Raw genomic sequence first — 26,629 nt, forward strand, 5'->3', positions numbered from 1 at the left:
CCAGGAAGATATGGGCAGGTTCACTCATTGCTAAACCCTTAGGTGCATACTGATTCCTACAGCCAAAAATCTGGCTGGCTCATTCAGTATGTGCAGTTCCACCCCTCAGCACCATGCCTTTGACCCCATTGCCTCACAAACCTCTGGGTCCACAATTGCCTAAGCACCAAAGGGTCTTTGTTACCCAAATAAAACTAAAGAAAACAAATGGACGAAGTTGCATGCTTACCTCTCTGTAGCCCTTGAGCTTATCTAATGGTCTTTCTCATGGACCTTTGTATAAAACCACAGTTCCCACTTTTGGGGGTTCATCTTCTGCTGCTTTTCAGGCATTCTTTGTGGGCCCTGGAAACAGACTTGGGGAGGCGATTCCCATCCATGATGCTCACAAACACATCTTTGGGATGGTTCTAATGAACGACTGGAGTGGTAAGAGATACAGTTTTGGTACTTCAGGAAGAAGCCCCTGGAAACATTCAAGAGAAGGTCATATGGAGGAGGAAATAAGGGAGATGGGTGGACTGGGCAAATGTGTGCTCATACTGTAGAGATGAGGTTTCTGGATGTCATAAATGACTGCACACTGGAATAGTTGTTCATGGAGCCAACTAGAGCTGATTAGGCTTGGTTCTTAGTGGGGCTCAAGACCTGGTGTAAGAAGAGAATGTTTTCGTGCTGATTGGGAACAGGGACTATAGTGCTATTAAGTTAGCCATTCATGTCAGTGGAAAGTTCCCCAAAAAAAGAAACTTTACAAAAATTAGGAGAATAGTTTACAAAATTAGGAATATTGCCAAACCAAAATGGCAACAAGGTCTCGCTTTTTTTGTTGTATTTTGTCTGCCATAGCCATCAGTTGCCATGTTGTACATCTGCACAGCAGGGACTGCTTATGGCTATTAGATATATAGACAGATACAAGTGGGGGCTGAGACTCTTGCTGGCAACCCATTCGCCCCCATCCCAATTACTGAGCCTGGTGTGGCTCCAGGCCCCGCTATTCACCTTGGAGCCCAACCACAATGGTGCTGTCTGGGAGCTGCTCTGAGCCCAGAGCAGCCCCCAGCATTGTGGCTCCCAGCCTCATCCACCACTGTGGCCAGACTCTGAGCAGCTCCCGGCATCGTCCACCACTGTAGGACCTGGAGAGGCTGCCAGCATCTGCCACCACAGCCAGGCCCTGAGTGGCTCCCAGCATTACCTTGTAGAATGAAGGTAAGTGCATTGTCTGCACATGCACAGACAATGCTTTTTTAATTTGAGTGGAATTTAAACCCCCAGTGTATTTTTTTTTCATTTCAGATTTTTCTGCAAACCTGGGGAGTCCCCCAGGTTTGCAGAAAAACCTGTTTAGTGTTGGTGTGGCCTCAATCCACAGATTTAGATAGCTACAATTGGGGGCCACGCATAGCTATTAGATATATAGCTATCTGTTGAAATATCTATAATACATTAAGGAATTTGGTGGTGGTGAACTTTCTGGTAGGACTGGTTGATCTAGCCTGATGTCATAGAGGGATGTGGGCAGACACTATTCTTGTTGGCTGAGCTACTCAGATCGTAAATGGGGCAGAGGAGAGAAGATGAGTCAGACGTAACTGTGCTGGTTAATCGCCTCTGTGAGAACTCAGCCCAAGAGAAGAAATACTGGTTGAAAGAAAGATTTGCACCTGGGAGAGTACCACAGAGGTCAAGAATCAATGGCTGGTTTTGAAATAACCAGGAACACTTTTTGACCAAGGGCAGTAATATAGTATAATAATATCGTTGCTGTTGTCTTCTCCCTCACTTCCAGCTCGTGACATTCAGAAGTGGGAATATGTTCCTCTGGGCCCATTTTTGGGCAAGAGCTTTGGTACGACCATCTCTCCATGGGTGGTCACAATGGAAGCTCTGCAACCATTTGTGCTGCCAAACCCCATCCAGGTTAGCAAAGCATGAGCAAATGTATTTTGTCTTTTGGAAAGGGAAATGTGTGCATAACTGCCACACACCACACTTGATTCTAAGTGCGTTGAAAGCATCCTCTTCTTTCTCATCTTAACACGATAGTAAAGCACTGGGCAATCTCAATTCAGCAGGGGGATTCAGGCATCAAACTTTGTCCTATTGTGGTAGTTTGTCCCAGGAGAAGCTGCTAGCATGACTATGCTCCAGCATCACCAACTATAGTGACATGATGGTGGTACTACAGTCACCAGCTCAGCAAGGGTCTAGTGACCCAGGAGCCAATACAGTTTGGGCTCAGCCTAACGCTGCTGAGTCTAGTCTGAAAAACTTCTGTTGGTCAGCTACAGTCCGAACTGGTCTCCATGTTTGCTTTGCTGCTTGACAAGCCTGTCTTGCTGCCAGGCTGCCAGTTCTGATGTGGGAATGTGAACTAAAAAGTTTGTGCCAGTTTGGCAATTGACATCACTTTATCATCTGAAATGGACTTTTGGTGAGATATTATCAAATTTCACTTTTGCAATTCAACTTTAATGGATGCTTTTTTTGTTAATGAGATGGATTAATTTTTATAATGTTAACCATTGACTTGCCAAACTCAAGGTTTATTATGATTGGTTGTTTTCTAAATAGAACCCATGGGCTTGGATCTACTGGAGCGTTTGTGTGGCCTCCCTGTGTTACCCTAAAATGTCCCCCAAAGGCTACGCCCAGAGCTCCTGTTTCCCAGGAGCAGCCTCCCTGGGAGTATATGGGGCTGCTATAGAAGGTGGGAGACCAGAAAGTGACTCTCTACAAACAGAGCTCATTCCATCTGTGCAAACACTCTGGTGAATCCAAGCCATGCTTTGGGATTCTGGGGGAAAAAGACTAATATGGGGAATATTAACTGAGATATTTGTTTTGGAAGCAACTGAGGCTTTGAGCTTGCATTGCAGTCTGGATATAAGGATTCAATTCTGGGTTTTTTTGAGATCAACAACTCCCTTTCAAACAGTAGCCTGTTACTACAAAAATTAACATAAAAACATTAACATGTATAAAGTTTCTTGCCAGTGTGCACTGGAACAGTTATTTCAAATTCCACACTGCGAAATTGATCAGATGCAATCAGACTTGCAGTGGCTTCTCCTATGGGCAGTTCCCACATGAGTGTGCATCAATTCCTCTAGATCTGATAGCAGGCGACCTGCATGTGTGAACAGGCTCACAACGATGAACATCGTTGTGGATATCAAAGTTCTCCCTGTATTGCTTGGTCTCTGATGACTCATTTACACAGGCAGATCACCAAGCTGTGATGAACCTGCATGAGTGAGAACCTAGTGTGATGTAGTGGTTAGAGTATTAGACTAGGATCTGGAAGACCCAGTTTCAGATCCCTCTCTGTGCCACAAAGTCTGGTGGGTGACCTTGGGCCAGTCACTCTCCCTCAGCCTAACCTACCTCATAGAGCTGTTGAGGATAAACTGAAGGAGCACATAGCAGTGTACCCGCTCTGAGCTCCTCGGGGAAAGGGTGGCATAAGAATGTCCTAAATAAATAATTCTGTGTAGTGGCTATAACACTACTTTTGTTCTTTCAGGATCCCAAACCTCTGCCCTACCTCTGTGATGACCAGCCTTATACATTTGATATCAACCTCTTTGTTTCTATTAAAGGTACTGTACACCCTCTCACACATTTTGGTTCCAACAGGAGGTCAGGAATGGTGGTGGAAAATGCTGTCAAGTTGCAACCAACTTATGGCAACCTCATAGGGTTTTCAAGACAAGAGATGAATAGAGGTGGTTTCCATTGCCTGCCTCTGAGTAGCAACCCTGGACTTCCTTGGTGGTCTCCCATCCAAGTACTAACCAAGGCTGACCCTGCTTAGCTTCTGAGATCTGACAAGACTGGGCTAGCCTGGGCCGTCCAGCTCAGGTCAGGAATACAATGGGGATATTCTTTGCTCAGGGGTTTGATAATATAACAGCTGCTACATGTGTGATACGAATACAACATGGAGAAAGCTTCCAAGCAGGAATTGACATGCAAGTGACATATTCCTCATCCAAGTGACAATGACATGTATGTTTTCTAGTTATATGTACCCCTAGTTTTCTTGTTATATTTATGTTTTCTAGTTATATGGATGTTTTCTAGTTACATGTACCTCTGAGTCTATGTTAGTTACATGTACCTCTGAGTCTATGTGTTACTCTGTGTTACTATGTGTTACTCTGAGTCTATGAGTTACATGTACCTCTGAGTCTATGCGGTGGCAGTTTTTCATGGTGAAAGAGCAGTTTTTATGTGTGCTGTGAAGCTTGTGTGTAGCTGTCTGATTTGCACTGTTCTTCCTTCTCAGGAAAGGGAGAGAAAGACTGCACAGATCAGGGTTTTGATCACAGAGCACCACTGTGGGACACCAGCACCACATGTGACTTTTATGTGCTCAGGAGAGGGAAGGTCCAGAACACAGTGGTGTGTGTTCTTACAGGCTCCTCCTCCTTCACAAGATAAAAACCCTTGCCATCTGATAAATAATTGCACTGGGCCTCATTTCTCTGCATACAGGGAGACCGATGTGAGATTTCCAGTCTGTGTGTATTTTATTTTTTTAAAATGCTTGTGATTGTCACATACAATAAGCTACATGGAAGATACTGTGTTCAGTGTCTTCTGTGTTAAGACATGTGAAACAGCTCAAGGCAAAATGGAAACACTTATGGAAAAATTGGACTAGAGAAGGAAGTTTAACTGGTTGCAGAAAAGTTAACATCTCAACATACCTTTCACCTCTGCCAGTGGTGTCCACCAGGAGCAGGTCCTTTTCTGTGGTTGCCCCAGTATTGTGAAATTCACTCCCCTGAAGTAGAGATGTCAAGTTTTCAGGAATTTTAAAGCGACAAAAAAGGGTGGGTGTCAGATCCCCAGCTAATTCACTCTCCACACACACTATTGGCAGTGTAATGCATTATTAGAGACATGATTGCTGTGGGTTCAAGAGCTTTTGTTAGGACTGGGGGAAAACCGCAGGAACATACAGGTTATAGGTAAAGCCAACAAATTCCATTCACAACCACGTCATGCCTACCCCCTAGTGTTTCTATTTATTTTTATTTATTTTATTTAACATTCGACTTATACCCCTCTCGAACCCCTCCCACGGGGTCTCTGAGCAGCTTACATAGTAGATCATCCCTATCTATCGGCACATATATTGCTAGGGGCGGAACTGCCTACCAGCACCCAGTGGGATTCGGCTTGATGTTCCGTCAGCTCGTCTTGGCTCTCGGCTTCGGCCTCTCCCATCCGCTTTCTTCAGGCTCCTCAGGTGGTCTTTTGGAGTCGGCGGGCCCATCCGACGCGTAGATCGCATTGGAACTTCATTAAGTCCCGCAGGGCTTGAATCTCAGTCAGGAAAGTGTTCCGCCAAGCCAGTGTCAGAGCTGAGAAGGCTCTGGCTGAGGTTAAGTAAACATCTTTAGGGCCGGGGATCACCAGCCAATCTTGATCCATCAAGTGTAATGCTCTTCAGGGGACATACTGGGAGAGACAGTGCAGAAGGTATGTTGGTCCCAGACAACAAAGGGCATTGAAGGTTAAAACCAAGACCTTGAACTGGAATGAAGTGCAACTGGAGAAGCACATTCATAAAAATTTCAAAAAGAGGCTTTGATTTTATCGTTGGACATTGAAAAAGCCTTCGATAGTGTTGAAATAAGTTACTAAAATCTCTTTTGTTACATATGGGCTTTGGACATAAATTTTTAAACGCAATTCATTCTTTATACGCAACCCCTAAAGCACAGCTTAAAATAAATGGCGCTATATCTGATGATTTTGTCCTATGTAGAGGGACCCATCAGGGTTGTCCATTTTCCCCTATTTTCTTTGCTATAGCAATTGAACCTTTAGCCAATATTATTAGACAAAATAACAACATTACAGGACTTACAATGAACCAAAATGATTTTAAATTGTGCTTATTTGCAGATGATATTGTCATGTATATCACAAACCCAGAAATCTCTTTACCACAGTTGGAATCAGTGTTACAAGAGTTTGGACAGGTTTCTGGCCTTCGGGTCAACCAATAAAAAAGCAATCTATATCCTATTAACCTGTCCAATGGCTCCTGCAAATATATCAAAAAATTTTTTAATTATCACTGGATTAATAATTATTGGGTCAATTTAGGCACAAAGATCCCACTTAATCTTGCTGACTTATTATCTGTTAATTATCAGGCACTAATCAGCTCAATGACTACTTTAATGAAAGAATGGCATAATTTAACTCTATCTTGGTTGGATAGAATTTACTTATTCAAAACAGTACTTTTTCCAAAACTACTGTTTCTTTTTAGAACATTACTACTGAAAATACCTTATAAAATTTTACACTCTTGGCAATTAAAGTTTTTGGAGTTTATCTGGGGTTTTAAAAAACCCAGAATTAGTTACAAAATTATTTGTAAACCTTCAAGCTCTGGGGGTCTAAATGTTCCAGACATTATAAAATATTATAATGCAGCTCATCTCTGCAATGTTATTGCAATGATGAAACCAGCTACATTAAATGACTGGAGTAATATAGCACAAGCATATACTCAAAACAGCTATTTACACGAAACAATATGGAATCTACGTTCTGAAAGGTCATGTCTAATGCCTTTTTATGAAGTAATTTAACAGTTTGGGATGCTTATAGGAAACGTTTAGTACCATTTCCTTCTATTATGTCTCCTTTCTTGGGCCAAAGCTGGTTTAAACCAGGAACCAATATATCTGATTTCAAACTATGGCAACAGGGCAACTTAATCCAATTTGTAGATATCCTGAAAAAAGGCAAACTCTTGGACAAATCCGTATTAGATACAACTATATCACAACACTTACCTTGGTACCAATACCTGCAGGTTAAACACTTGGTAGAAAACGATTTAATTCGTGGATCTTTATCCAATCCTGTAACTAAATTTGAGATATTGATTAAGGCTTCTTCTGATAACTCTAAAGGTTTATTATCTAAAATCTACACTATATTACATACACAAGTTAAACCTCAGATATTTCCATACCAAAAGGCTTGGAACACAGATTGCAGTCTTCAATTATTTGAAGCTCAGTGGTCAAATATTTGGCTATCAAACATCTATTCCACAAATATTATCAACATTAAACAATTATCTTTTAAACTACTAACAAGGTGGTATTTAACGCCAGTAAAATTGAACCATGCACACCCAAGCATACAACCTCTTTGTTGGAAACAATGCTCTCAAAAATGTACTTACATTCATTCTGGTGGGATTGCCCACTCATTCAAGATTTTTGGATCAAAATTATATATCAAATCAAACTTATTACTACATACGAAGTACCATTGCTGCCAGAAACGGTCCTATTGAATTTTTGGCATGATAATAATATTCCAAAAAAAAAAGACTTGATAGCGATTCTCCTTGTGGCAGCTAAGTTAGTACTGGCTTCAAAATGGAAAGATAAACAAACTCCTTTAGTTTCACAATGGGTAAACAAACTTTGGGATTTCTTTATTGTGGCTAAAATTTTAGATCAAATTCGAAGTGCAGAATCTACCTCTTATATTTCAAAGCTTGCTGATACTTGGTTCCCTGTATTAACATATCTCAATACGACAGCTAAAAAACTAAAAAACAACATATATAGAATGTTTGCTCACTTTTGAACTGCTTTATTATTCCTCACAGTTGTCGTTTATATTGATTGATTGGTAGTCTTGCTGTTTAAAAGTTTCTACTAGAATTGGTACAACTTTATCGTAGGCTGGTTCCTACTTTTTTTTTTTTTTTTAAAGACAAGAATATTATATATAATTTACTTACTATTTTATGCACTGTTTGCTGTTGTTTGTATTTGTTGATGTTCTATATTTGAAAAACTAATAAAAAGTATTTTAAAAAAAGAGTACTCATGTGCCATTGGCTGGGAGCTGGGTCTGCTCCTGTTCCCTGCCCACTCCAGCCACTGTTCACTGTCCCTGAGGAAGACATTTCACCTGCTCGGCTCCTCTGTGGGACTAACTTTTCCCTCAATGGCTGTTGGTAGGCAACCAAGGTTGGTTCTGTCAGTAAAAGGACAAAGGAATGAAACCCTTTCCATTGGGGCCAGTCCTGACTAGGGTTGCCAGCTCCAGGTAGGGAGATTCTGTGTCTAAGGAAGCCAGTCTGAGGAAGCCAGAGTCTGGGAAGAGGAGAGACCTCAGCTGAACAGAATGCTATAGAGGGCCACTGTCCAAAGCAGTTAATTTTCTCCAGGGGGAGAGAGAGATCTGTTGTTGAGTTCAGTTGTGATACTTCGCGATCTTCAGGCTCCACCTGGAGGTTGGCTATCCTAGGCATAGCAGTCAGTACTTCAGAGCAGGGTCTGCTAGACCCAAGTTCTTGCTGTGGAAGCTGACTGGATGATTTTCGACCAGTCACAGACTTTCAGCCTAACCTACTTCACAGGGTTGTTGTGCAAGTCAAAAGGGGGAGAGGAGAATGATGTAAGCTGCTTTGGTCCCCATTGCAGAGAAAGACTACTTTTTCTCCTGGGGAACCATTGTTGCCAGTCTCCAGGTGAGGGCTGGAGATCACTTAGAATCACAACTGCTCTCCAGGTGGCAGAGATCAGTTCCCCTGGAGAAAATGGTGGACTGTGTCCTTATACATTGCTGAGATGGCCCCCCTATGACAGCCAATGTGATGTGGCAGTCAGGGCTTCAGAGCACAGTAGAGGCTGCAGGTGGGGGGAGATGGAAAGCTGAATAGTGAGGGGGGAAATAAAAGTAGGTTGATGCTTGGCTGGGAAGGATATAGGGTTGCGAACTTCAGGTGGGAAATTCCTGGAGATTTGAGGGGTGGAGCCTGGAGAGGGTGGGGTTTGAGGACAGGTGGGACCTCAGGCAGGTGCAATGCCATAGACTCCACACTCCAAACTAGCCATTTCCTCCTGGGGAACCATTGTTGCCAATGTCCAGGTGAGGTATCAGAGATCAATTCCTCTGGAGAAAATGGTAGAGTCTGTGTCATTATACCCTGCTGAGGTGCTGAGGTCACCACAGCAAATTGAAATTGAGTGCCCAAGGCAAGGGCACTCTCCCAGAGCCTCTTTTTAGAGCTTGTTGTATTTATTTCAACAATGGGCCTTATTCCTAGTGTGTGTGTGTGTATGAGTGAGTAAGTATGTGTATGTATATGTATATATATAACACCATGCCCCCTTGTCTTTAAAAGCATCTCACTCATGCTAAAAAAGAAAATATTTCATAGGAGTTTTTTTAGTACTCTCCAAAATGTCTAATATTTCTGTCAGAAAAATAGGGAAAAGGGAATTGTTGGTTTTTTGTTTTTCTCCTGGGTCTTCATATCTTTACAAAGGCTTATACATTTCCCCTAATAATTAGTTCCTTATGTGTGAATGGGTCATCTGCGTGCCAACCACCTGCTAGGCCAGTTTAGTAGTCTCAGTTACATGGATGTAATCTCAGTTACAGGGATGGTATCCTGAAGTATCTCTCTTAAGAGAGCACAGCCAAGGACCAGTAACAGTAGAGAAAGCAGTATAGTCTCAGTTACAGAGCCCAAGGCTGCCCATTTACATAGGGGATAGAGTTGGGAGCCCATTCAGGTTTTCCTGCACAGGAGCTAGAGGCATGAGCAATTAAAAAGTCTCTTAGGTATGGTTTAAGAGTGACCCACAAAATGGGCTAGGCGACCTCATGTGTAAACATTGTTAGATAGGAAGTTTTTAATATGAAGCTCCATTCCCTTTCTGAAGGCCTTGTCATGTTTAATCTCTATAAGAGAGATTCTTTTCAGCCTCTCCCAGACTGTCTATCGATGAAACAAGGGAGTGGTCATAAATAACACAGGTAACCAATGGAGCAAGAAAGCACTTTAGATAGCAAGGAGCCACTGAGAAGAAAATAGTCCAATTGAGAGCTGACTCTCCGAGTCTGAGAAACTTATGTATATTCTCTGTCTAATGGAAGTAATAAGCACCTACATCAAGCCTTGAAGGATGTATCTAGATCAGATTGAGGTAAGGAAATCCCTAACACTTTTGTCTAAAAGAGGGCCCATTACTGTATTATAGCCCTTGCCCAGGATCACAGGTCTTCTTTAGTGACAAAGTTCAGAAAGTGGAAGATGGCGGCCCTGGGGTGGGCTGCTGCATTCTGGATCTGTGTGCCCTTCCAATAGTAAGATTATAGTCCTTGGGCAGAGATAAGGTGTCCCTTAAAACAGATTGGGCAAAAGCCATCATATTTTTCCCCTCAGTTTTTATCTGACCCCCCCCCCAACTGTAAATACTTATGACAATTTCTGCTTTCCAGTAGACTTTTAGACTTTAAGGTTTTTACCTCAGGTTGGAGCTGTTGAACAGAGGGTGTGGTGGAGGTAGAAGCATCTTCTTGGCTGGAAATTCTGCATTCTGCATTTGTAAATCGCTCAGATGTCTGCTTCTGAAGAGAGTTCAGTTCACTGATTTCAGATTGAACAGTAAGGGGACCTCCCTGCAACTCTCTAATGCCTTTGATATCCTGAAGTATCCCTCTTAAGGGAGCACAACCAAGGACCAGTAACAGTAAAGGAAGCAGCCTCTCCATTAGAGTCAAGAGCAGGGACAGTAGAAACTGCAGCCTCTTTGCCGGCAGTGGCAGCCATTTTGGATTTGGCCTGTGCAGTATTTGAGACCTTCTTGCTATGTTTCTTCCTCCTGCCAACTTGAAATGACTCAAGACAGTCTCCAAGTATCTCAAAGATGAAAACACACATAATGCTATTGAATTCAGATCAATCCAGTAGAAATCAGGGCCTCTTATCTGAGCCCATGTAAATGACTACCAAAAGTATTGTGTGAATGCTATGCGTTCATGATTATTCTTGGTCACAAGCAGTTGCTGTTTGAGAAAGAGAAGCTCATGCTTGGACATTATTTCCTTTAATTTTGAGTTAAGAGTTTGCTGGGCCCCATTTCCTTCCGCTCCCCTCTCCTGTTCGCAAGATCCCCCCAGGAATCAAGCTCTACTAAAAATATATGGATTTCTGGAAGCTGGGTTTTGTACACCTTCCAGAATAGGCACAGTCCCGATGATCACATTGGGAAGTGATAATGGGACCACTGAAATGCTGGTGTATGTTGTCAGCTGGTAATCTTCCTGCGATGGAAAGTGGTGTCCAAGCTCCTTCCTTGGCACATGTAATTTGTGATGCGGCTGTTCCATGTTTTGTTTCAGACAGCTGATCTGATTGCAATCTGGGCCTCCTGAGAATGTTTGGGAGTGCATTGCGGCAGCTGCTGCGCTCACAGAGAGAGTATATTCCCCCAAATGGGTCCTTCCTGATTTTTCTTAGATGGCTTGAGCAGACCACCCTGAAAAGGAGTGGGTATTGGGTACAGTCAGACTCCACAGAGAGCATTGACCTTGGCATATTGGCCTGCCTCTCAGCCTATTGGCTGCTGATTCTAACCCTTTCTTCTGAGGAGCTCCATGCTTTTCTCCATGTTTTTCTCCTTCGTTTAATTCTCTCAGTGATCTTGTGAGGTAAATTCAGCTGAGAGAGGTTTTCATGGCTAAATAGGGATTTGAACCTGCGTCTTCCCAGCCCTGATGTCTCTTATATGGGAAAGAGAAGGACATGCCCATTCTTCCACTGCAGGAATAAGATTATTGGCCAGAATGAGTGTGCGAACTCTCTATAAGAAACAGTTATATTGTTATAAGGTCCACTTAGATTTTATCATCTCCAATCCCATAGGTCAAAATCTTAAACATTACCTGTTTACCACTCCTCGCAGCTCATGGAAGCAGAACAAATTATGGACAATTAGCAACCATTTTCCAATAGGTTTAATTGCTTTCATGTAGGCTGCACAGGTAGGCTTTCATTTAGGCTGCACCTGGAGACAGCTGTTTGGTTTGCATTGAAAAGGCCGCACTGACACAGTCCTGATTCCTCTGTGTTCTCCACTTCTTTTTCAGGGGAGGGAATGAGCAAGCCGGCTACTATCTGCAGTTCAAACTTTAAGGTAAGAAACATTTCCCTGTTTCTGTTGCTGTTTTTCAAATTCTTGACTGAGCAGGGATTTGAACTGGGCTCCCTCATATGCAGCAAGTTCTGTTAATGCAGCTCACGTGTGGTGTATAAATACAGTTGGATGAAGTGGTAGAATCTTCAGATGGGAGGGGTTGGACATTGGACTGCAGGTAGGGGGATGTCATTTTCAATTCGAATAAAGCAATACAGGGACGGGGGTTTCATTCAGCTAACTTCCTTCTGTTAATGAGCTGTCTCTGAAGTGTTATGGTCATTTCAAACAGTGCCACGTCCCCCGCCCCACCCTTTTTCACCATGCGATATTCCTTGGACATTTTAAGGGAGTCAATGCATTTCAATGGTGCCGTTTATAGCACTTCAGTACTATAGCGGTTTAGCACTATAGCACTCACATTAGAATGTTAAAAAAAGTCCGAGGGAAAAAAGCGGCATCGAAGGAAGTGCTATGGACTTTTTAAACAGCACACCACAGTGATTCAGAAGTGCAACGAAGGGGTAGAAAATGGAAAAAAGTAGTTTCCCTCAAAAGCGGTTCAACCATACTTTGCTAACCTGACACAAGTGGGTTTGTATGAAATGGTAAATAAATTCCACTAGCAGCCGGTTACTAAAACGGGGTTGTCTGAAATGACAGGGGAAAAACCACTAGCAACTAGTTACTAAAATGGAATACAAAGGCAGTTTGGAAAGCCCATATATCTGGCTTGCTGATATCAGGGTTCAGGGTGGGGAGAGGTTCCGAGCTGTTCGCTACGCCTTTGTTAGGTTTTTGCTATAAAAGTAAATGACAGCCATTTACTTCTACAGGATAAGATAAAGGGACTGAAAGTCCTGTGGCACCACTGATGGGGGTGAAGGTGCTGGCTATCAACTATGAACTCCTAAGGGAACAGAGTACAAGGAATTTTTTGGCCTCTTCCTCACTGTGTTTGTAATTGCGTTGTAGATTTGGGGAACAAATCAGTGAGTTTCATTGATTCATGTTAGTTCCAGCAGCGTGCTTCAGTTGTAAAAGGATCTGAGTCTCAGAGAAAGGATGTCCCAGACAGTTGATCTCTTAATTAGCATGGGAAGAATGAAACCTGCTGATTAAAGGTGTGGCCAGCACCTTAAATTGCTTCTGTTTTGTTCTCAGCATATGTACTGGACCATGAAACAGCAGCTAGCTCACCACACCATCAATGGCTGCAACCTCAGGCCTGGAGATCTCCTGGCCTCTGGAACCATCAGCGGACCTGTAAGTATTTTCAGTAGCCATCATCTTATCCAAAGTGATTGTATTTGGACTCGAGGTGGAGATAAGTGCCAGCCAAGCCCCGCGTCGGGTTGGGGAATCTGCCACCCCAAGCTCCTGTTCCCTGCTGCTCCTCCAAGCAGTGGTGGTAGAGGGATTTTAAAAACTCACCAGCATTGTGAGCATGATGATGTCATTTCTGGAGAAAAGCTGGAAGAAACAGCATAAGTCTTGGAATTACCAGAAACTCTATGGTAAAGTCATACCATCATGTTTTACTATAGAGTTTCCAGCAATTCCTAGAGCTAATGCAGTTGCTTCTGGATTTTCCCATCACACTTGCAGTGTCACTCCACCACATCCCCCACCTCCAGCCCTCCTGCTACACTACACCAAAACCAGATTTTCAACACAGACGTGGGATGATCAGGTACCTGAAGGTCTAATTTGGGCTGGACCCCAGACCACCAAGGGTCCTGATGTGGTTTGAAATGGGTCTAGACCAGTGTTCCCTCTAAGCCCCACAGTGTTGTGAGCAGAAATTCTACCTTGTGAGTGAAAAAAACTAGTAGTATTAAAGTTGTGAGCAAGATTACATTTGACTATCATGTAAATTAGTTTCTTAGAAGATTACTTCCATAACCTTGTAAAAATCTACCCACCACAGTCCACTATATTGGTATACCTGGTCTCCACTATATCGATGGACTGTCAGCAAGCTGCCATAGAACTCTGTACTGTTCGTAACTAGCCTGTATGTAAACCCCATCTCCATCTGCGCATGCCCTGCTATTATGCTTGTCTTATGCATTCCTTTCTATGAACGCTAGTACAGCTTTGAAACGTGCTTATCTGCAAGGTCATAGGTGCGGAGAGGAGACGGCTTCGCTTAGTCTATAATGAGTTAGAGTGTGAGAAGAGCTAATTGTTTATCTTTTAGGAAACCGTTGCTTCTCAGACTAGGAGCACGAATCTGAGAATCCACCCGCACGAGCGGGAACCAAGTCCATTGGTTATTGTCGGTTTGAATACGCTTTACTATCCCCTGCTCTGACCTTTCCCAGTTATTCTAAACAGTGAACGTGTTCCTGTTCCATCATGGCTTCAATAAAATACTACTTTGCTACAAATGTGTATTAATTGTAAGTTGTGGGGATCGGACATGGACCTGGCCTCTGGAGAACAGGTGTACTTACCCCAGTCCACTACCTTGGTAGACCTGGCCTCGGACCGTTGCCCTGTGCTGAGCCTTAGAAAACATACCAGCACTTGGGAGGGAAAAAACTCTTGCAGTCTAGTTTTTTTTTTTTTAAGTGAAATATTACAACCAGCATTACAGGTCAAGTATAACAAAGAAGGAACAATCACTGTCAGAACTCTGGCCTAATATAACAAACATGAAGTTGCTTAAATGTTATCAGCCTGCCCAAGCTACTTATTCAAATATTTATATCCCGCTTTTCCCTGTGACTCAAGGCAGTTTACAAATCATACTGAAAAGCATAAGAGGGGTGTGCAAAATTAGGGTTTTTTCCCCCTGGCTCAGTTATAGCCTATGGGGACCATTATAATTAATGGCCCCATAGGCTATAATGGAGAATTGATCCAGGGGTATCTGGGCTCTAGGGGAGCTGTTTTTTTTTTTTTAAGGTAGAGGCACTAGATTTGCAGCATAGCTCCTTGTGCCTCTCCTCAACCCCCCCCCCTCCAAGTTTCAAAAAGATTGGACCAGGGGGTCCCAATTCTATGGGCCCCATAAGGAGGTGCCCCCATCTTCCATGATTTCCAATGGAGGGGGGAAATGCCTCGTGAGCTGAAAGAGCTGCCTGTTAAAATTTTGTGCACCAGCTTAGAGTGACCTATGGTCTAGACCAGGCAATTTGAGGCCTTTAGATTCAGACAGGCCAATAATGTTATTGGCACATACCAAGACCTGAGAACTTGAGTCCCTTTTGTGATCTTCACAGTAGCAAATACCATTATGGAGATTCATTCCAAGGATCATTGCAAATACTGGGAGCAAGGCGGTCTTGTGCCTTCCCATAGCAAGACTCACCACATTTCCTGCAAAAGTATGAATGTGATGATTACATTGATGGCACAGTGGGAGGAAAACAGGCTGAAGACTGCATCATGCAGTCAGACCTTGGACTGGGAATGTCACAAGCTACAAATGGAAGAGGTCTTCTGCATGGATGTCCCTCATCCATTTCAAGTTACTGTAGGGCAGAGATAATTAGGAGGTCTCCATTCTTTCTGATGGAGATTGTAGCTGTCAAGTCCTGTACTCTATCACTCTCATGACAGTCTTGCAGTAGCATGATTTGTTTATTTGGAGGTAAAGAGATTCCAAGCATAGACAGATTCTGTGTCAGAACTGGACACCGGATGTCAGGTCCAACCCTATACAAAAACCAGGACAAGCCCCCCTATGCAAACTGCCCAATCAATGTTCGCAGTCAGACCACGAAAGCTCTAGGCCTACCCTCAGGGCCGGCCCACCTGCAAATTAGCAGTTACATTCCAAGGTCAAGTGAGAAGCTGAGATCATGCACTTCCCATGGTCCTGTACATACTATGCAAGTTCAAGCAGACATTCACACCAGCACCCACTCCCCTCCCATCCTGGCAGAGAAGATAAACGGCATGGGAGATAAAACAGTGAAAGAAGCACGTCTAAGAAAGCAATTAACCCCTAATGCAACAGACCAGGAGTTTGGCTGGACAGCATTCTATAGTAGCCAATATTAGGGCAAACAGAGAAAGAGATTATTCATATGTGAATCCATAGGATGTAAATTGCAGGCTTCTGCAGACAAAATTGGCATTAAAGGCATGCAGGGAAGGGATGTTTTGACCCTTAAGAAGCCACTTGGTTTTGTTAATCAAAACTGTCTCTCCTGCTGTGCTGTAAATATTTAAAAGGAAAAAGGTGCATATTTTCCATTAAAACCCAAAGCTTGGAAACTTGGTTTCAATTAGCAAGACCAAGCATAGGCTGAATGATTAAACACCTCCCTTCCCTGTGTAGTCCTAATGTCTTTTAAGTTCTGTTTATGGGCAAAGATGAGTTATCTTCTGCCCTCATCTGTTTTTCCCCCCTCTTAGATGCTATGCGTGCATTCTGTGTCAATGAAGCTGGGGACCGTGGGGAATAAATTTCTCATGTTTCTTTTTATAGTTGTGTGCCACACAGCTGACATTCACCTCAGGACTATAATCCCACCCTAAAAAACAGTGCAATGTGTGGGAGAGGGGTGGGGTGGACGTGGTAGTAGTCTTTTTTCTGCCAGAGAGAGAGAGAGAGAGAGAGAGAGAATCCTGCCATATGCCACTGATGTGCTTACATTTCTTCCCTGTACTTCCCTGATTAGGATTCTTTATAGATTGTTTTGTTTGAACAGTTTGCTTGTAGACTTCAAAGGCATCCGCTAGAAAAGCATTCTGTAGGCAATCTTCCACAGAACAAAGGATTAAATTAGAGATAAACAAATCAGCCTAGTACCTCAATTGACTGAGTTGATAAAGGTTTTTTTTTACATTCTTTAGGACAGCAGAGCATCTTTGAGTTTTGAAGGCCAGTGGTACCAAAGGTTACCATGCATGAATCATTTAAAAAACTCTGATGCTAAATAAATATCTGTCCTTGCTTCATCTTTCAGGATCCCGAGAACTTTGGTTCCATGTTGGAAATGTCTTGGAAGGGAACAAAATCAATTGACCTTGGGAATGGCCAGTCCCGTAAATTTCTGCAAGATGGGGATGAAGTCATCATAACAGGTGTGTATATATGTGGAGTGAGAGGAAAGGTGAGGTGCTCGAAGTATCTTGATGGGGTTGGTTTAAGTAGCAGGAACGTGGGTGCTTGATTCACAAGTGGGAGGGCTAAGTGAGCATATGAAGTCAGACCCTTCGTCTGTTAAGGTCAGACTTATCTACTCAGTCTGGCAGCAGCTCTCCAGGATCTCAGGTAGGGGTCTTTCACATCACCTATGTCAGGATTCCCAGTCAATCACACTCAACACCAGGTCTTCATGAGGTTCAGCTTATTGAGGAAGAAAGTACTTGAGAAACCATGAACTCTTGTGTCAGGAATGATGGATTCATGCATTCGACACCCTGTAGAAATTAACTTAACCTTTGCAGGAAGGTGATAAGATTAACCCAAAACTATTTATCAAGAGTGTGTGTGTGTGTGTGTGTGTCCCCTCTTGAATTCTTTTAACAGCTGAAAAGTGTCTTTGGCAAGGTATCCTGAGGAGGCTGCTTGCTGCATCTCTGGATGAGTCATTACTTTGGGCTTACCTCCTTCCAATCAGAACAGTGATTCCCCAGAAACACATGAGGTTGCCTTCTCTAAGTGTGGTTAAGTCCTCTTACACAACCTGGAAATAAATAGTGTATGTGGGGCATGCAAGCACGTCACTCACAATTAAGGAGAATGTGTTCCATTATAACACATTTGGAGTCCAGTGGCACTTTTAAGACCAACAAAGGTTTATTCTTAAAGGTGCCACTGGACTCCAGATTTGTTCTACTAAGACCAGCATGGCTGACCACCTGGAACTGTGTTCCATTATGTTTGGGGTACGCTGTTTGAAAGGCTAAGTTTGTAATGACAGGCTTCAATATAAGCCTGGTAGCATCTAAAAAGAGTTCAGTAAGCCTCTTATTTGCCTAATGCCCCCCCCCCGTGTCCTTGGAGAGCTCATTGCTCAGTTTCAAGGCCACAACAAACAAGGCCATGCTCTTGCTCAGAAGATTATCTAACCACTTTATTTTCTCATCCTGCAGGCTACTGTCAAGGACATGGTTATCGAGTTGGCTTTGGGGAGTGTTCTGGAAAAGTGCTCTCAGCCAAACTGATTTGAGTATCTTCTTTCAAGGGTATCCAAGAGGAAATGGAGGCAGGAGACTTCCTTTCTTAGTGTTTTCTTCCTGTTTGTGACATTATGGTACAAAATAATGTTGTTGTTTTCCTCTGTTTTTAAGCCATTAAATCTTTGTAACGGACTCAAATTCTTCTTGTTTGTCATAATCATAAATTTTAGCAAAGGATATTGTTTTAGTGAGTCCAGCTGTTTCAATGCTACATTTCAACTAGGATCCAAGACCAGGGATGAACCCTGAGAGCTGTTTTTGCAGTGTCCTGAATCATCACATACTGATCTGCAGGCTGATGGCAAAAGGCAGTTCCTCTGAGTGTGTACTGGATGTTGCTCTTGACAGTGAAATCCTGTGCAGAGTCCACTGATGTCAAGGGCTGGAGTAACTCTGCATGGAAGGGTATTGTAAGTAACAGCATGAAAGATATCTGTGTACAATTAGGGTTGTCAACTCTGGGTCAGGAAATGCCTGGAGATTTGGGGGGTGGAGCCTGGGGATGGCAGGGCTTGGGGAAGGGAGGGAACTCAGTGGGGTGGAATGCCCTAGGCTGAGCCTACCCCCCAAAGCAGCCATTTTCTCCAGGGGAAGTGTGTCAGCTACCTGCCATGCTTTCCTTGTTTTCGTTCTTCCCTGTCTGTAGCGCATGAGCGCATGCTTGCTTGCTTGCTTGGCTTAACCGCTGTAAGCAACTATCGGGAGGCGCTCATGAGACTGTGCAAACTGGCTTCGCCAGACTGTGTTATCTGCATAACCTTGAGGAGAAGGGAGGGCTTGCATTCCACTGTCGGTGTGAATGTTTCTCCTCTCATGGTGCACGGAGAGTCTCCCGTTCATGATGTAATATCCCGCCGGGAGATTTCCCGCCCGCGTGCTTGAATTTCATTTGCTTAGCCCATTGCAGCATCATGGTATATGCCTCAGCCTTCACAGTTATTCCTAACAATGTACCTGTATAAGCTGGCAACAGACCTGTAGACTAATAAAGCATAACGATTCCTTGGGACGTATCTCGTCCAGCGCTAGCTGTGCTAAGCCAACGCCTCTAGGTGTGAGTCAACCACGACTACTGAGAGAGCCTAAATCATCTTTATTCAACTTCACACGCAGTCAGAAAATAGTTTACTCACAATCAGCTGATATATCTGGGTGGAAAGCTACATCTTGTGATCTAGGTCAGTTCTATAGCCGCGGTGAGAGAAGAGATGGCTTCCCCTCTCCTTGCAAGTAAGGGTTGGTGGACAAAGAAGCGGAAAGGAACAATAAACACCTATCTTTGCGCTTCTAAGCGCAGGAAATTGCTCTTAATGAGCCAGTCAGAGGGAAGCTTCTGGGACCCCTAACTGTGGACTTCAATTCCCAGGGTGCAACTACTCTTAAAGGTACATTAAAGCTGGCTGGGGCAGCACAGGACGTGTGTGGAGTTTTGCATGCTGTTGATCCTGACAAAGTGATGATCTCTTTCATCTGGAGATCAGTTGTAATTTTGGAAGCTTTCCAGGCTCCCCTGGAGGTTGGTGACCCTTTGTACAATTAATTTATGAGGATGGGGCACTGTTACGTCCTTGAGCTTTACATATTGTGTAATTCTATACATACACATAAACCTGAGCCTATGACACCTATATTATTTAGGCTCTGAATTCTTAGAATCAGCAATCAGTTTTGCAGGAAGACCATTTGTGGCAAGGCGGAAAACCAAATCTCTCCCTCAAAAGAACATTTGCCACAAATGGTGCTTCCTTATCAATGGTGGGACAAGTAAAATTTCAACCAAACAACATTGTAGCATATGCAGGCGTCAACCTGCCAATGGGCAAAATCAAAAACTGCCCATATGTGTTCTTTCTCCATTGGGACCTCCACCTTATGCAGTGGCCTGCTGGAAGGCTCCCACTCTTCCGGCTTTCCACAAACTATGCAAAACAGAATTATTTGAGAGGCCTTCACTGCACAGGTAAGAGGGTTGCACTGTACAATATGGTTGACAGACTTAGATAAATGATTAGGGACTGTGGTTTATACTACTGTGTTTTTTTGCATTGTTTAATTTGTCATGGTAATACTTATGCTTTGCTTCAGTCCTGTTTTCGGCTTTCTGGTTGGTTCCAGATTTCTACACTCCTAATCCTATTGCATTATCCCATGACTGTGTGCAATCTGCCTTGAGTCCTGTTGACAAAGGTGGATTATAAATAATGTTGTAGTCACCTGGGTGCCATCAGGACGCTCCTGGAGGCCTGGCCAGAAGAAAACAGGGCCAGGCTGGGAGGCATATGCCAGGAGGTCAGCAGAGGGTGGCAGGAGAACAGGGCCTGCCCCTGTCGTCCAGGATGTCAAAAAGCAGCCAGGTGCTGGCAAGTAGAAGAGGCAATTATTGTGTAGTGGGAAGCCGCATGGATCGAAGAGGAGGAGGAGGAGGAGAAGGCAGGGCTGAACGTGGGGAACGTGGGGTGGCTGAGCAAGCCTCTGAAGGAAAGAAGGTCAGAGAGAGAGGCAGCCGGAGCTCAGGAATGGGGGCTAGGCTGCGATGTCCCAGCCTAAAGGTCAGGAGGCTCAGGAGGAAGAGGTGGGGCTGAAGTGGGTGCTGGGAGGTGGGTGTCAGGCTATGGGAGGGTCGCAGATCCCAGCTGAAGCCAGGGAGGCATGCCAGCAGGAGGTTTTGGAGGTCCAGGCAGTTTTTTTGCACACTAGGCGAGGGTACCTTCTCTCTAGAACAAGTAATACAATCTCTGATTTTCTCTATCAAACAGAAAAACACATATCACAAAGCATTTTGAAAAATCCTGTTAATTGTGATGTTGAAATTTAATGTCTCTTTAACGTTTCCATTTCAGGCACATCAGAATCTCGTTTCGTGTGCACTTTCGTAGGCATTCTGCCCTTGAATACATGAAGCTGCCTTCTACTGAATCAGGCCATTGGTCCATCAAACTCACTATTTTCCATTCAGACTGGCAGCAGATCTCAGGCAGAGGTCTTTCCCATCTCTTTTTGACAGTTAAAAGAGGGATGAAGAAAGACAGAGAGCGAGAGGGAGGGACAGAGAGGGAAGACAGAGGGGGGACAGGGTCAGACAGGGGGGAAGAGAGAGAGAGATGGGGGAAGAGGGACAGAGGAGAGGAACAGAGAGAGACAGTGAGGGGTGAAGAGAGAGAGGGGGGGGGAAGAGAAAGAAAGACAGTGAGAGAGAGAGAGACAGAGAGGGGGAAGAGAGAAAAACAATGAGCGAGAGAGGTGGGGAAGAGAGAAAGACAGCGAGCGAGGGGGGGAAGAGAGAGATAGACAATGAACGAGGGGGGAGAGAGAGAGAGACAACGAGCAAGAGAAAGACAGCAAGAGAGACAGACAGAGAGGGGGGAAAGAGAGCAAGACAGCGAGAGAGAGGGACAGAGAGGGATGGGGGGGAAAGAGAGGGACAGAGAGAGACGGGGGGAGAGAGACGCACAGAGAGATACAGGGAGAAGGAGGGCACCCACATCCTTCCCACCCCGCACGCGCACCCCCCCTTCTTCCTCTCTCAATGGCAGTGGCCGCGGCAGACCTATGAGGGCTGTTGGGCCACATTGCCAAGGGGGAAGAAGAGCACACATGGCCTTCCAACCCCACCCTGGCTTGTGTGCGTGCACACACACACTCACTTGGGCATTCACCCCGGCCCTCATCCTCTGTAGCTGTTCTCCTTCTCTGTCTACAGCTTGGCTTTTGCCCCAGCCCTGGGTCCCAGCTCACCTCTGTGGTCCTTTGCCCTCCCCCCAGGCAAAATCGACTGACTCGTTGAAGGCATGGGAGGAGCAAGGGAATGGACTTGAAGGGCTGGCTGCAGAAGAAGCGGTAGGCAGGGTTCCTAGGCCAGCTTGACTGGGAGACAGAGGGTTAACGTGTATATGGAGGGGAGGGGAGATCTTCTAGGGTGCCTGGGGGAGAGCGGGACCTGTGAGCTCACAGGTGCTCGCACCCGCCGCCATCCCGGGGCTGTTCTCCTGTCCCCGCCAGTGGGGAAGGAGAAGTGTCCTCACCTCCCGCGTCACAGACATGCCTTGCCAGGTAGCCCCACTCCTGCCATCAGTTCTGCTCTTCTCTGATGTCTGTGGTCTATGCGATGGCCTAGGTTGACCTAATGGTAGCACCGGCCCTGGGTCCAGGACATCTGTCTGGACCTTGTGGGGTAAAGGACTAGCAGGAATTGGAAGACACAAAGGTTTGAAGGAAGCAGGTTGGAGACCATGGTGGCGGCACCTTTAATTGGCACATAAGGAGGCCACAAAGAATCTCCAAGGGACCTAATTGCACTCCAGCAGTCTGAGGCAATGAACAAGAGTGACAAATGTAAATAAATATCTTCCCTCAAGGAAAAAGATAACCCTATCTTTCTTCTGCTTACTTGAAGCAGGAGATATTTTATAGAGCCCATCTGGAAACTCTTGTTTCTGTCATAGGAGGTCATTTGGAGCCTCTCAAAAAATTTTGGTCGCCCTTCCTACAGCTGCCACTTTGTGAGTGGTCCCATCTCCCATGGCAGCCATTTTGTGGTGGCACATACTACCCTTCTTCAACATTCCATAAGTGCATGTAGACTCAAGATACAGCCAGGGGCTGTCACTTACTAATCTTTACCTCATGACATTTATTGTTTTTACCATTCACCTCAGAAAAATCCAAAACAGACAGCTGGATGCAGTGGTTATGGCACACGTGACCTCCCATCATACATTTTAGCAAAATTTGTTACAAACCAAGATTAATGAGAAAATATGATGGCACCAATAAATCACATAGGTAGGAAATTGGGTCTTTCTTCACTAGGGCTGAAAAAGGATAATGATGGAAGTCTTGCCTCAGAAGAGAGAATCAACAATCAGTTTACTGTTGCTGGCTAATATGTGTGGCTCATGTCAACAGCCATGCTGCAAGATTAAAAGCAGCATGACTCCCTGTCTCTCTGTGGAAAGCTATCTTCATTGCTAATTTTTTGATCAATCAAGATGTGTGGCCTATGAGATGAGTACATTTGTATGAATGTTGTCAGACTCAGGTGCATCAGATGTTCTCTGGAAAATGTTACCTGCTTTTGCCCACCTGGACAAAAATACCAAGTTCAAAGAAGTAAAGGTAAAGGTTTGCCTTGCCCGAAAGCCAGTCAAATCCAACTCTAGGGGATGGTGCTCATCTCTGTTTCCAAGCCAAAGAGCCAGTGTTTCCATGGTCATGTGGCCAGCATGACTAAACGTCGAGGCATGCGGAATGCTGTTACCTTCCCTCTACTTGCAATTTCTTGCTTTCGAACTGCTAGGTTGGCAGGAGCTGGGGCCATAGATGGGAGCTCACTCCGTCATGCAGCACTGGGGTCTCAAACTGCCGAACTACAGACCTTCCAGTCTGCAGCTCAGCATCTTAACCTCTGAACCACCACGGCAAATCAAAATGTCATTATGACCTGTTGTTTGTGAGTGCTCCCACTTCCCCTGCAGCCTAGATGAAAGACATATTTACAAGGCAGACTTAAACTGATGGACAAATATTCCTTCATTCTGGGAACCATAGTTCTTCAAGGAAGACTCTTCCCTCACCTTGCCCAAAGCTTAGGGCCAGGGGCACTCCACCCCAGCTCGCCCTACCCCCAGAATGGCTCTGCCAAACATCATGCCTTTAAAAAACAAGACCCATGAGACCGAAAGAGTCCAAGAGAAAGCAATGGGATTGTTTCAGAAGTTAGGATGTGCAGCTGTAAGTTGTCTGTTGGAAAACCGTTTTGTTGCTTGTGTATTACAGCAGCAACCAGATGTTTGACTTGCAGAAGTCCTGTGAATTGCAGAAGTCCTGTTGCCTGAAGCAAAAATGCAACTGCAGTTGTCAAATTTGCAGGTTTCCACTGGCACAAAATTGATTTCCCTAATGGATGCCAAAGGGTCTCCCACCTCCTCCCGTGGCATTTGTTGGGATGGTGTTAGTGAAGCAATTGCATTAAAACTGTAAGTAAGAGAGTTATCCAGGGCTAGATTGTTCAAACTTGAGTTACCTGTAAGAACATGTGTTTGTCCAGCACATGTAATAAAAATGGTCTTTGGGGCAACTGCCATGTAGATTCTCTGTGGCCACCACAAATGACTTCACATTTGCAGTTGCAGTGACAGTTCCACAGAGAATTGTGGCCATAGGGAAGGAATCTGTCTCTGGAAGCCTGGGGCTGCCTGTAGTTAGCAGCTGTAGGAGGGGCCATATCTCCGTTGCAGAACATTTGCTTGGCATGCAGAAAGTCCTAGGTTCAGTCTCCAGCTCAAAGGAGCAGTAAGTGATGTGAAAGACCTCTAGTTCAGACCCTGGAGAGCCACTGCCGGTCTGAGTAGACAATACTGACCTTGGTGGACCAAGAATCTGATTTAGTAGAAGGGAGTTTTATATGTTCATGTAACTCTTCTTCTCAGATTCTTCTGGCATAAATATGTTCCATTTGATGTTCCAACAACTTGGGAATGAACATTCAGTGGCCAGGTGAAAGTCACCCAATCAACTTAATAACAGAACCACCACAGCCCCCCAGACAAAGGTTCTCTGTCCCCTCATACCAACTCAGACATCATATGAAAAGAAATCACATGTCCATAGGGCATCATATGTTTCTTTCTGCACATTTATGTCTTGCTTTGAGGAGTTCAAACCCTGTGTTTTATCCTCACAACAGCCTTGAGATGTAGGTTAGGCTGAGAGAAAGTGGCTGGTTTCCCTTCCCCCTTGATTGAGGGCTCACTCCATTTCTAGCTAACCACTCTGCCCAGCAAACACCCTGGGTGACAAGACCCACTCACCCCCACCAGAATTTTGTTCCCCACCTTGAATCCCCTGAATCCAGGTTACCCCAATACCAGTATTGTGGCTGCTGGGAAAAAAGTCCTTTTGCTGGTCTGCACAAAGTTCTAAGAGCCAAGTTTAGAACAAGCTTATTTTTAGAAAAGAAATACTTATTGGAGATGGATGGCAAGCCGTCATTTTCTGTTGAAGCCATTTATTGTATTAGATAATACATTTTTGATAGGGTTCCAGCAAGTGGTGGGTTCTGAGCGCAACTGCCCTTGATACGGAAGAATTGCTTTAAGAATGAAAGTAATTTTTCTGTTACTTAAAATAAAATCAGCAGAGGCACTTTCTCACATGCAATTTAAAAATCGCTGTTGTCCAGCAGTGCAGCCCCCGTGGAGGTGAAATTTCTATTGTCTTTCCAAGGAAATTTAACTGGACAGGAGGGTTGGCTTCAGAACCAGTGTGTGCATTAAACAAGGCATCTTATACAAGGGCATCACCAGAAGCATCAGGGTGAGGTATTTAGGCTGTCCAGCATTTCCTCTTAACTACCTCTGTCAAATGTATTTTTTAATCCCACCCTGAATCCAAGCATCTCAGGACAGCATATAAAAATTCTCCCCTCTTCAATTTTATCCTCACAACAACCTGTGAGGTAGGTCAGGCCAAGGGAGAAAGAGAATGGGCCAAGGTCACCCAGTGAGCTCTCAGCCACTCTGACACGACCACACTGGCTCTTTTCCTGCTCCTTTGCCACGTGGAGAAGGCAGAAGGGATGCAACAATTTTACTTGGTTGCTCTTGATAAGGTTGCCAACTTTTTTTCTGGTGGGTAGCTGTGTTGGTCTGAAGCAGCAGAACAAAGTTTGAGTCCGTTTCATTGTATTTGAGGAAGTGTGCGTGCACATGATAGCTGTGAATAAAAGTTCCTAGGTCTTAAAGGTGCCACTGGACTCAAGCTTTTTTTCTGGCAGTGTTCTTGTGCCTTGACCAATAACTGCTACAGGTCTGCCTGTCAGACAGCTGTGAAAGGTATAGGAGCCTTGTCAGGCAAAAGAAGTTGGTAGCCCCTGACTGCTGAGCCTGGGAGAGATTTGGTGCAATTGTATGCACGTTCACAGAAGTAAGTCTTATTGTATTCATTGGGATTTAACTCCTGAATAAATGGGCAGCAGATTGTCACCCGTTTTTATCAAACAGCTTGCAATTTTGAGGAAATTCATTCCCCCATATCTCTGAACTGGTCCTATTCAGGTCTTAGGTAGGTATGGATTTTTTTCCCCCAGGCAGGGCTGCTCCCCGTACTTCTGGCAGTTAATACATTGTATGGAATAGGTGATTTATAAATTGAATTTATAAGCACAGCAAAAAATACAAAAACCCACAAAACAAAAAACCCCACACCCTCATTCATTTAAGGCAACAACAAAAGATTCAATCAAAGCACACATTCATGCTCAAGGGAAGGGCTGGGAAAATTGGAGGAGGGAGTATCACATAAGTGATAGTGAGGAAGACTGGATACCGCTTCTTGGCACACTTAAGCCTCAATGCTTCCCCCCTTTTAGATGTTGATTGCTATTCAGAATTGCCAACATATTTCCTATCTGTTCTAATCAAACTGATCACAATATGCAGGGTACCTCTGCATCCTTTACAAGAACACCCTTCCCACCTTCAAACTAGGATAGG

At 44.3% G+C, this 26,629-nt stretch overlaps 1 protein-coding gene across 1 annotated transcript; it reads left to right on the forward strand.

Moving 5' to 3' along the window:
* Window positions 1-329: 329 nt before the first annotated feature.
* On the forward strand, window positions 330-18,264 carry LOC107114365 (fumarylacetoacetase-like; the record flags this gene model as incomplete). Its single annotated transcript, XM_015415819.1, has 7 exons — window positions 330-429; window positions 1,796-1,926; window positions 3,533-3,608; window positions 11,947-11,993; window positions 13,158-13,259; window positions 16,919-17,036; window positions 18,051-18,264. Coding segments are annotated over 7 exons (651 nt in total), but the record flags the coding sequence as incomplete, so codon positions are not given.
* Between the last annotated feature and the right edge of the window lie 8,365 nt (window positions 18,265-26,629).

Source organism: Gekko japonicus, unplaced genomic scaffold (assembly GCF_001447785.1).
Source record: "Gekko japonicus isolate JY-2015 unplaced genomic scaffold, Gekko_japonicus_V1.1 scaffold2212, whole genome shotgun sequence".
Classification (NCBI taxonomy): domain Eukaryota; kingdom Metazoa; phylum Chordata; class Lepidosauria; order Squamata; family Gekkonidae; genus Gekko; species Gekko japonicus.